The 12501-nt window shown below is 39.4% G+C and overlaps 1 protein-coding gene across 3 annotated transcripts in view; it reads left to right on the top strand.

Moving 5' to 3' along the window:
* TJP2 (tight junction protein 2) overlaps nucleotides 1–12501 on the top strand; it is a 53151-nt gene that overhangs the window by 14159 nt on the left and 26491 nt on the right. The window contains exon 1 of one of the 3 annotated variants that reach the window (XM_072404175.1): nucleotides 6981–7206. The exons of the other annotated variants lie outside the window; for them this stretch is intronic. Coding sequence (XP_072260276.1) covers nucleotides 7132–7206 — 75 coding nt within the window. The 5' untranslated portion in view covers nucleotides 6981–7131. Of the gene's footprint in view, nucleotides 1–6980; nucleotides 7207–12501 lie in introns of those variants that run through there. 3 annotated transcript variants of the gene reach the window in all.

Genomic DNA, 12501 nt, shown 5'->3' with positions numbered 1-12501 from the left:
AAATAGCACTTTTATAGTAATCCAACTTTTTAAAAGCTCAGGAGCTGAAAAGGTCTGCTCCTGGCATTAGTGCTAGACTTAACTTTCAGCGATTATACCACAAAAGTCAGTACTCACCACTGCTGCTAGGACTGGCTATTGGTTGTAAAGACTCTGTGCATATGTGCATATATTAAATTAAATTAAAATTAAATTAAATTAAAATGCTTTGGTCTAATTATTCATGTTAGCATACATATATAAACAAAAGTAAAGGATAAACATTCAGTTTTATTCACAGATTTACTTTATTGGTAAAAAAAAAACATTATCTTAAAAATATTTGCTCTCTAAAACACATTAGTATGTATTCATACTGGATTTGTTGTTCACTATCCCGAAAACAAGTAACATGGTTTGTTTGGAACAAATAGACAATCAGTAGGTTAAGTACTATCTTTTATACCATTTTGACATTTTTGGCCAGGTTAGCAAAAAGGTTATCCAAGGACTTCCGAACTGGAATTGGGACACGGCTAAATATATACAGGAAGTATTAAAGTGTATGTTAGAAGGAAAAGTCTCTAAATGCATTGGTAATCACTAGCAAATCCTTTTAAACGTGCTCCCATAAATGTATGACAATCCCTTCAGAAAAAACCTTTATGGCTCAATTAATGTTAAGAAGCCACAGTACATCTACAAAACTAATCCTGAAGTGCATTATCCACTGCAAAGCAAGGCTTTTCCTGTGCAAGACCTCTAATCTAAGCAGATGATTTACTAAATAGGTAATTTCCATTGCAGCTTCCAGTCACTTCACACACTCAATCTGGTCCAGCAAGACTTTAAAAAAAAAATCATTTTTCTGGATAATAATTGAATATTTCAAAGACACTCAGTATTGGGTGAAATGGTAATTGTCCTGAAAGTGACATCCAAATCATCAGCTAGAGATTGGTGAAGATTAGAACAGGAAACCAATAGCCTTTGTTGGCTGTTTGGAATCAATTAAATAATGTATGAAGACAGTGTATAAAAATTTATAAAAAATGTGTGTGAGTATGCACAAGGTACATATGCTAAAATGGCATTAGAAAAGTTAGTTCACCAAGGAAAAATATTTAGGGTTGTGTTATTACAATGTCAAGGCACACTGAGAATACATCTAGGACCCAATTCAGCACATTGTAGAAAAGAAATAATAATTCCTTGTTCTCTATTCAGTGCCCTTACCACCTTTAGCACCTAAGACCAAAGTGCCCCCAGGTGCTGTGAACTACTTTAGCAGCAAAGGTTTTAGGTCCCACACTTTTTTTTACCCCCCTTGAAGACAGTAACCTCTTTAATAAAATGTAAGTAGTAAGCCTTGGCTACGTCAATTTTCATACATAAAGCAATCTTTCATTTTACCAGCAAAAACTACCTAACGTCACTATTATGTATTCCACCTCAAGCAAAATGATTATTTAGTAGCTAGTGGTTACAATTAAAGGGGACTTTCAGCCTATTCCATGTTGTTTTTAAATTAACTCAAATGTGATCAACTAAATCAAGCTTTTAAAAGCAACTCCTGACTATTTCTTAAAAAGGTGTAAGGTGTCTGTAGGGAACAAATGCAGCTCCATACTCACCTTCTGTGGTTCAGCACCAACTTTATTAATGGTGGCTGTAACAAAAAAAAAAAACATAAACCCTCAATCAATGTTTGAATTGTACTAGTCATTTTGCTGACCCTGGATGGACATAGGCTATGTACATAGGTGCAATAATTGTCGTTGGAAAGGATCTCTCATGACTAATGAATGCGAAATGCATGAACAAGTGCTGTACATACAGCACCATTCTGCTCTATGGAGATGGAAGGGGGAAAACGATGGAGTGGCACCCTGCTGCCCTCTCTCTCCCCTTTCAATTCAATTACAATCATTCATCGTCCATCGTTCGTGGATCCACCAGCACAGTCAATCGGATGATGGACGACGAACCCTGTACACGTGCCCTGAGCCAATTATAGGACGAGAACCATTGCACGTGTGTACCTAGCCTTAACATTTGCATGAAACAAACAACAATAAACATTTTTCTTTTATACCCTGTCAAGTCCCACTACATAGAGAAAGTTAAGATATCAGAATTCTGTGTGAAGTTTTAGGACGCTTATTCATGTATTCATTTATTCTTAGGAAACCCTATACACGGTCCTAAGACCAGCTTAGCTTTCCAGCTAGCTTGTTACAAGTATACCTAATACATATAAAAGTGGCAGACTGGGTATACTGGACAATTGTCATGATTATCCACAGCTTGGCCAGATCTTGATTGGATCCTAATATGCATAATTATTTGGTTATCTCTAGACTTACCACATATCACATATTTAGAAATACATTTTTTTGTCCATATTATTCATCACGAATATTTAACTCCTGTTTGAAATTCTTAGCTAATCTCATGCTTTCAGTCTTTGCATTGTAAATCAGCCCCACTTGAGGTCCATCCACATAATTAGCCTTAAAGCCAGCATTTTCAAAAACTTTCAGTTTTGAGAGCTAATTTTAGGATTGTATAGAGGTGGGCAGGATCCTATCTATCATCTTTTAGGATATGCTTGGTATTATATTAGTCCTGTTTCCTAAACATTCACAGCAGATTAAGTTATAATGTTAGTGCTGAGTATTACTACACCCAAAACATGGCGAAGCAAAGCAAAGGAATAATTGCTCATAACTACCTATATATTTCATTTCTATTCTTCATCCCTCTTAAAGCTTCACACCCTGCTTGTCAGCACCATTCTGTCCTTTGGCACTTTGCATGGGTTTGAACAAAGAAAGAGTCATACATTATACTAAACATAAGAATTGTTTGATCCGCATTTTTACATTTTTACCTAAAGAAAATTAAATCACTTAATTACCTAGGAGGGCCCAACCTTAGCATATAATGAACACTATCCTGCTAGTCATTAATCAAAGTCACATGGTCTTTCACGTCTTTGGTTGAGCAGTAGTAGGTACTCAATAATTCCAGAAGTACTGAAATATTGGGGCTTATTTTTTAAAGCTCTCCAAGTGTGTAGAAGATAGACTATCATGGGAGAACCTGGGTAATCCAGCAAATTCGGAATGGATCAGGTCCAGAATTGAAAACTTTGCCAACTAATAGAAAATGTTTAGGAAATCAATTGCAGGTTTGCTCCAATCATGGAGAGATTTATTTAACCAGGCCCATTGTGTAACAGTATGTAGTTCCTTCTGGTATCGTTTGGACCTCAAAAAAGTTTGATACTGCCTTGATATCAGAGTCCCGTGCTTTGCAGCCTGCCTACACTTCCCATCAAATCAGCACACCATAACATCCCAAACCTTTTTTTAGATATTTTATACTACAATTAAGTGATATTAGAAGGTGCTACACAGGATACCTCCGTGATAGATTTCATACTACTTTCATACTTGGGGATTTAATTTCTGCTGCTGAATTTGCCTAAACATAGCATGCTCTACACAAGTGAGATCTTGCACTTGAAAATAGTTTTTTTCCCCTAAATGTTACTTCCAGCATATACACATTATATCATATTATGCACTCCAGCAAGTGATATGGCTCCTTAAATACACTGCCCTGAGAAGTATTTTTCACTTCATAATTGTATGTGTATTTACTCCTTTGTGACAAGTCTCCAGCAAACATACATTAATCCTTAAAAAAACAAGCCATGGAGTTTTGTCCCCTCTGTAACCAGTCCCCAAGCTATGTTCAGTAACTCCTTAATGGCCAATCTCTAGCTGTGTGCAGTATGGTTTCACAAAGTTTTTCATTGCATTTTAGGAAATTTGTGTCCTAATTTATTGGTTTATAAAATTCAGACCATGACAATCAAAACACTCATTTGAACATACAAGAAGCAATGGCTGTTTTACACACAATGCCTAAGAATTGCTTAAATTAGGCCCCTTTTTCTGGAATAATAAAAGTGTATGTCTGTACTATTTAAACTCCAGTCTACAGTAAAAGTTGGAGTGGCAAAGCCAGAGTCATGTAACATGCAGCTAACCTACTGATTGGTACAGGGCTACCATCAGAATTTTATAAGCTCATACTATTAACACATTGATGCCACTTCATATTACACTTGTGTGCCACAGCTCTCCCTCCAGTGCCCCCAACATACATCTAAATGATTTTCCAAAGCCTCTCTAAATATGTTCCAGCTTTCCAGCTGAAAAACAACCGAACAACAACTGGCTATTAAAACAATATGTAGACTATGAATGGGCAATTGTGAAACAAAATGGGCAACAAATGAGTAAATACTTAAACCTATAAACTTGTCCCTTTTGCTCCTTACAAACTACTATACTTCTGAAGATTAAAGTAAGGCGGGGGCCTTACTAAGTTAAGCTATGTACACACGTCCAATGGTTCTCGCACGATAATCGGCTCAGGGCTGATATCAGACTAGAATTTGGCATGTGTACAGCACCCGTCGTCTATCGTCTGAACGACCGCCCTGGGAGATCCACGGACGATGGACGACAAACGATCCTAATGCAAGGTAAGGGGGGGAGCGCACAGCAGGGTGCCGCTCCGTCGTTCTCACCCTTACCTCTTCATAGAGCAGAACGGTGCTCCATGTACAGCACTCGTTCATGCACCGTGCAGTCCTTTATCGTTGGAAAGGATCGTGAAAGCTCCTTTCCAACAACAATATTTTCATGTGTGTATGCAGCTTTAGGCAAGGCCCAGCTGGTGATGGCAGAATGGCCGACCACTGGAGATATAACAATTTTTTCATTCTGCAGTGGTATGGAAGGCTGTGGAGCAGCTTAAAAAGAATTTCTATGGTATAGGACTAAAATAGGTGAAGCTGTATTCTTTTACTAATCTGAGGGATAGGTTTTAGTATGGCATGCACTGGATTATTCTAAACCATTCTACTTCTAAGTATTTTCTTCTATTTACAGTAAGAAGGGTGTAGGGAGATACAAATAGTAATTTATCGGTTTAAATTTCTTTATTTTAGGAGATGGAGGTTTTGGCTTAAAGTGAATCTCTAATCTCATAGGTTTGGGTGGATTACTTCACAGTACTTTAAAATCCCCTATCTACTTTCTGCGACATATTACAGGTCCCACTGTACTTCTAGCCTGCTCCTAATAAGAGATCTGTGTTTCTCATTCACTAGAGCACCAATGCTATTTTAACACCCTGTCTGCATTTCTTCCAATGTTAAAGACATACAAAACTGAATGATACATGTAATTATATGCTTTAACTATTATTTCAATTGGCCCGCTTTGAAGCATATTCTACAATGAAAACGTGTAGCTCATGTGAACTGGCAGTTTAGTAATGCAGTGGAAATAGGCCCTTAGTATGCATGTGGTCCAAAGCCTGTTACGTAAGCCCACTCATTTACATGCAACAGACCCAACACTGGATGTGCACATTTCCTGCAGATACAGTGCACCAAAATGCATGTTAGTGAGTTACTGTACATAACACTGGAAGACAAGAGCTACCGGTTACAAAGATGGTGATCTACCCTTGCACTTAAGTAGCAATAAAGTATAAAAAGGGTCTTTAAGTACCATGTAGGCTGTTATTCGGATTTCCTTCTGACCACACTACTTGTTTAGATGAAGTCATTGGCCTGGACCTAATATAGAGAAAGTGAAACCAAAACTCCTGATCTGTATATTTTTTTTTTTTGTTACCTTGCTTGTGAATATGATATTGCAAATTATTGATCTGATAGCTAAAAAACACAAAGGCCTCTTCACCCTTATGTATTGTATTAATGCACTGCACTGCAATTACAGCAGTGATGTACGTTGCATTGCCATTTATTTTAAAAAGCGCCATAATAAACTAAGGCTAGGTAGACACTTGCAATAATTATCGTTGGAAACGAGTGATTAACGACCAATCGACCAATAATCATTAACAAAAAAAGTGATCAACAACTGGTCAATGACACCGAATGACAACGAGAAATGTTGCTGGAAACGAACGACCGTCCTGGTGCATGTGATTGGACGACAATTGTTCGCTATCTATTGTGTGTGGGGTCGTTCAGTGATAGTGGATTGTTCTGTGGTACACTTACTCTAGTACACGTCACTCCCTGCATTGTTCAAACGATCGTATCTAGCGCGTGTACACTATTGGTGGATTATGTTTGAACGATCGTATCGTTACAGCATGTACAGAATTGTGCACTTTATGATTGTTCAAAATAATTGTGAATAATCATTGAGCGGTCATTAATCCAACGTTTTCAGTCGGTAATTTTTGCACATGTGTACGTAGCCTAACACTATACACTAGCAGAACACAGATCTTTGTTGTTACATGTGGCTGGACGCATTTTAGCTGCATTGTTGCACATTCAAAATAAACAGGTATTTTAATGCAATGCGCAGGAAAATGCATTATATTTGTGGAAGATCCCTAAAGCAGGCTAAAATGAATAAGCAGTGTTCATTCCTCCCTATTTGAATATTTAATAAAAAACAGTGCATTTCCCACTCTGCAGAACTTTTTGCACATTCTTGGACTTGTCCCCATGTTTGTCTTTGTATGTGACAATCTCTTCCTGCTGGAAATGACACAGCAGCTCCTTTCATGTTATGGCAATCAGTGGTAAAGGAGGGTATGATGAATTGGTATTTTCCCAGGACACTACAGGGTATTACACTCCCCTCCTTCCAAACTTTAAGCTGTGAGTTGCAGCACTTAGACTGTACCAATACTCCAGAGAGGTGATCACTGTCTGTGCAATGTCCATTCACGTAACTCTACCTGGCTGAATACACATCAAAGTACATAAATATCTATTATTTAGCTTAAACAGTCTTTGATCATCAATGAATTCTGTAACACAATGGATTATTCTCTAACTTTCCCCGGCTCAGACGACAAGTCCCCCCTCCCTGTGTGATGGTACAGGCCCGCTGGAAGCTTGCCCCTGGGGAGTTTACACTTGGTTAGGAGGGATCAGACGGTGTGCACGGTGCATGGGGATACGGAGGGCTCATTACACCCGGAATGTCAGCAGCCCACTGATCATTGGATCACATACACAGCAGATGTGTGACACCTTGCGTGAGTAAGCAAAGCCCAGGAACCTGCAAAGCAGCCGCGATGCCCATCAGAGGAGACAGGTTATATCATCATCAGGCAGCCAGCCATGGCAAGAATCTCTCAGCATGGTTTGGGGTAAGTACCCGCCATCAGGTGACTGGAGGGGGGTGGTATAGGTGATCTGTGCACTGGCTGCAGGTATTAGGTCATGTGATCAAACCTTGGAGGAGGGGGACATTCTCTGCATTAGGTGGGGGCTGGAAAGTGCAACTTTTCCGAAGTATTTGTAACTTCTGCATTGTATAATCTAATGAGAGCTTGCAATGTCTGATGTCTTGTTGGGGTGTCCAGGTGAAGTCTATGCCAGGCTGCAGTGTATGCCCTCATGTATAATGCATTGTCTCCATGGCCTGCAGTGCTGAGCAGGTACTTTGTGCAGCTCCTGTGACACCAACCCTTCCCAGAGCCCTGGATATATACTATGTATCATCTGAAAACTTCTCTGCAACTTTCTGCTATATCAGGGGAGATCACAGCATGTGCATGATGGTGGCAGGCACATACACCAAAGTGATTAATAATAACTAATTATAAACTTTCCAGGGGTGGAAATCTGTTGGGTAGACTGAAGGGGGGAAGGGGAATGATGGCCAACAAAATACAGTCCAGGTAACAGTCAACAGAACAGTTCAGATAATTGCAGTATTGTTCTTTTATCATTACTGTTTGTGTTGTGCTGATATCTACATTGTGTTGGTAATGAAATCTTGCTGGGGTGTTATTTCTGGCTTACTTATGGGACTGTCATAAGGCTGATACAACATACAGTATCACACAGCAGACAATCAAAATTCACCCTTAGGCTAAGTTTCAGTAGGCTTTGTATTTAAAGTTTAAGCAGCAAAACTCATTTGCATTTGAAAAGGTCTTTGAACACAAATGCATGTGTTGGGCAAGCAGCAATTGACAAGGAAAGGCTGCTTGAACCTGCTTTGCTCGCAGTTTAAACACACCTGCATAGGACATGCTGCGTTTAAAACAGTGCAAAGCAAGCAGGTGGGACGCAGCCTCTGGACTGCCATGAACACTGCTCAATAAAAGTAAATGGGATTGTGATAAATTGTGTTTTCAGGTGCGTTCTGATCACTAGAATATATACACTTAAGCTGCATAAAGACTTTGTATTTGTGTTGCTGGAAATCTTCATGATCATTTCTAATGACAGTAGAATGAATGTAAATTTCTATGAGAAGGATGCACCAGAGGCTTCTCCTCCATAGGATATTACAGCAGTTTTATTTTCTCTGCCATTTACCGGTCCACCCTGATGGATCACTAAACAATGTTGAGGAACTGCTGTACACACAGTAGATTTTTGCCTGGGACAATCACAATATTTAGTCTCGAGCATCAATCATCTACAGTGTGTATACATAGCTGCACCTTTTACACAGTGTTGGGCTGGACTTCCTCTGATATTGCTAGTTGCCTGGCTTTCTTTTGTGTCAGTCATATTTGACTTGCAGTGTTCTCCTCAGCCCCTTTTACCTGGGTGCACCACTCGGCACTTTTCGGTAACTACCTGGCTGTTTTTGGGTGGTTACTTATGAATTTGGTCACCGCTTATTAATTTCTTCCCACCCAGGGAATTTGGGTTTAACACTGACTTATTATATAAGTCAGTAACGTAAAGGAAGTGTTCAGTACTTAACTGCATACTTTACCAGGTCACTGGTGTAATGTATTAAAGCAGAACTCCAGGCAATTTTTTTATGCATGCAGTAGTTCCCCCTTTCCTCAGGTCAAGGGTGATTTGCTGATTTATTCTATGGGGTGATCGAATAGTAGTAGGCTTCGTTCCCACTATGTGCATTTCAGTGCATTTAATTTTGTTTCATATAGTGTGGGATACACAAGGACATCTAAGATTGCATTGAGCAAAGTCTAATGTTCCCACCTATGCATTGTGCTAAAGCAGCGGTCCCCAACCTTTTTGGCCCCAGGGACCGGTTTCACGGAAGGAAATTTCTCTGAGGACCGGGGGGGTGCACAGAGAGAAAAGAAAAAGAAGACATACTCTGGCGTCTTCTCTTTTCTCTCTGTGCACCTCTGCTGCTTCAAAGCGATCACATGACATCTGACAGCCAATCGAGCTGCATGTCATGTGCTCGCATTGCTTGTACACAGACTACTGTGTACATTTACCGGCATCTCATACAAACACCGCTGCGGACCACTTCCGGTCCGCGGATGGTGGTTGGGTGCCGCTTCGTTTTCAATAATGGATCATGTACTCGCGGCCCACTGAAAACACCGCCGCGGACCGGTAGTGGGCCGCGGCCCGGTGGTTGGGGACCGCTGTGCTAAAGTGAATTTTGTCAATGCACTGCTGCATGCATCAATGTCCTTTTTTGTGTGTCATTGCAAAAGTCAGCCATGCCGGTAGCCGTGCATTGCAGTATAATGTACAGCAACAAACCTTCCTATGGTGGGGAAGACCCCTAAAATTTACTTACCACTTCGATCCCCTCAAAACCATTTCTCAGCAGCCTTCTTATAAGCCTCACTGCCTGTCTGCTCTCTATAGTGCAAACCTTTCAGCCCTATACACGATGACTCCGTGGCCTAACCCTGAGCGTTGGGCTTTGGAGGAGAGTGCCACCTGTTGCAGGAGTGATGGGTACATTTACTGCTTTTCCACCATTCCCTGGTAAAAACAAGTAATTTACTCTTACAGTGGTCAAAAAAAGTTTGTTGCCTGGCGTTCAACTTTAAATCCAGAGGGTCAGTAGGACTGCAATGTTATAAAGAGGAAACCAATGACAGCCTCTCTTCCTTCTTATCATAACTTTGCTTTCAAATTCTTTAAATCCAAGACAAATGTTACAACTTACCTGTCTTTAGAGCCCGTGGTGATTGCATGAGATTTATTATTTCATGTTCCCTAGGGTGACAACACTTACAGTATCTTATCTGAGAAGAAGCAACAAGATGTGTTTAGACTACAAAACATCTCCCTCTGACGCCACAACACAGGGAAACGTATTCTTTAGTTGACATAGGTAAACTTGGCAAAGTTGGTTGTTCTGTTTGAGATAAAACGTCAGAATGCACAGGACAGCACATGATTCTCATCAGAATTAACAGATATTACAATATGCTTTAAATTATATAATTAAAGATTTAAATTTAGCAAAATGTTATGTGAAAAGATGCAACTATATATAGTCAGGCTATGACTGGGGGCATCAGAGCAACAATGGGAACACTGCTTCATTACAATGGGGATCATCTTACATATTGTGCACTTGTCTCAGAACATGACAGATCCTGATGGTCTACACACCTCATGCTGATTTGCACTGTGGGACTGTACAGAACAGGTGTAGGCATCTTGCACAAGATAAACTAAATACAAAGGTGATATAAAAAAATGCTTTGTTTTTATATATAACATATACTTGTTATGTGGAAAAGCCAGCAGTTTCAGGGCCACACTCCTGGCAATGCACCTAGTCCAGGATGCTTCTTGTATCGTAGTCGGAACCCTTATTAAAAGGAAGGCTTGCCATAGCTTTATTGTAATGGCTGCCCTTCTTGTGTTTAGTAGCTGCTACCAATTCCAGCATGCTAACTTCACGCAGGGTCAGGGTCTCTTCAGCTGCTCAAGTATTGCTCACCTCAGGACAGGGCCTCTTTAGCAGCCAGGACAGGCCTCTTCAAAAGATAGGCCCAATTCTGCTCCAGCACCACTCACTATGGCTACGGGCCTCTTCAAGAGCCAGGCCTGACCCTGCTTCAGTACCCAGGACAGAGCAACAAGTATGTGTGTGTATATATATATATATATATATATATATATATATTTATATATATTCATGATGGCTATACTATAGTGAGTGTTCAGGCCCGAAATTCAAGCACAGATATTGCACTACTAGATTCCCTAGAATATATAAAAAAAAACATGAAGTGATTCAAATACTAAAATATAAAATATTTTGGGTGTTATGACCCCTTAAGTCTGATTTTATGTCAAAATAGAATTTTAAATAGGGTCAAGACAAAGATTCCCAAACATTAATTAGAGATACATAAACATTTATTATAATGTAAAAACAGACAATTGTTTCCAGCAAGTTTGTCCTATTAATGAGAAGTATGCCAGGAATGAATTGTGTTTTGGTGAAGGGAAGCAGTGTTCTCATGGCATGGCTTCTGAATAGCTGTATTGTTTGTCCCTTTACAGAGGCTCGGTAGATGCTGCGTGGTCGTTCTGTGCTTGGTGTCTTGCTTTGTCCCTGGTCAGGGTGTATGTTAATCTGCATATAGACAAAGTGATTAGTGTATTTTACTTTGATTTTTCTGTTGTTCAATGGTGCCTATAATTATTATTGAAGATAGACACTGACTTGTGCTTGGTGAATAATGGCATCAAGTTTAATCTGTCTCCTGTTTGTGGTAACATTTCTTGTTATGTAGCTGTTACAAAATATTTTTTTGAATACATGTACAATAACTAATACATGTTTATTGTGTGAAAATAATATAGTTGCAGTTATCTACGTGCACAAACACAGCTATTTGTTTGCTAATTACAGAAACAGACTATGCTTCATCTTGTATAGTGCCTGTTGTTATTACTGTGTACTTATTACATTAATATAATGTGGAACACAAAAAAAAAGATGTATGAAAAAACCCTACTTGATGATTAAACATGCAACATTGTTTAATTTTATTTATATATACTATGTGAGAGCTCTTATCTTACCTTATCTATAGTACTGATGACTGCTTGATCTAAATCTTTATTTTTTACAAATGTGGTTTATGCATGAAACAATGCAAGTTTATATTAAGTGAACATAAGTACACCTGACCTCAAATCTCATGTTAAAACAGGCCCAGGATTGCTTTATGAAACTCACCTGACAAAAAAAACTGAAATGAAATCTGTCTGCACACTGAGGGTAGTATTTATAAAAAAGGGAATCGGATATTTCCTCGTGAGAATCTTCCAGGTCAGTGACAGTAGTTAATTCCCACCAGTGAATGTTTAAAGGTAATGTCAGATTCCTTTTTTTAGAAATAGAGCCCTGAGTGTTTCATCATCTTAATACATCATTGTTTCATGTATACATCCACAGAAAAGTCCTGAATGCAACCTTCCACTTTGACTGACCTTAGAGAAAATGGGTCGGAAAGCCATGTGTCATTGTGGTTATGTCCAGAACAATACATTTTTATGAATTCTGGATTGCTCAGTGTTCATCCATTTTTTACTATGTATCTCATCTGGCGAGACAGTATGTTTCACGGCTTGAGGGTGGTGACTACCTGCTATTTACAGGTAAAGCAGCTCTATCACTTCTCCAGTGGCCCATTTTTCCTCTCTATAGCAGCCCTGTGGCCTTTGGCAAATTCTGT

The sequence above is a fragment of the Pyxicephalus adspersus genome, chromosome 3 (assembly GCF_032062135.1).
Source record: "Pyxicephalus adspersus chromosome 3, UCB_Pads_2.0, whole genome shotgun sequence".
NCBI lineage: Eukaryota > Metazoa > Chordata > Amphibia > Anura > Pyxicephalidae > Pyxicephalus > Pyxicephalus adspersus.
This window is presented reverse-complemented; position numbering and strand designations above follow the sequence as displayed.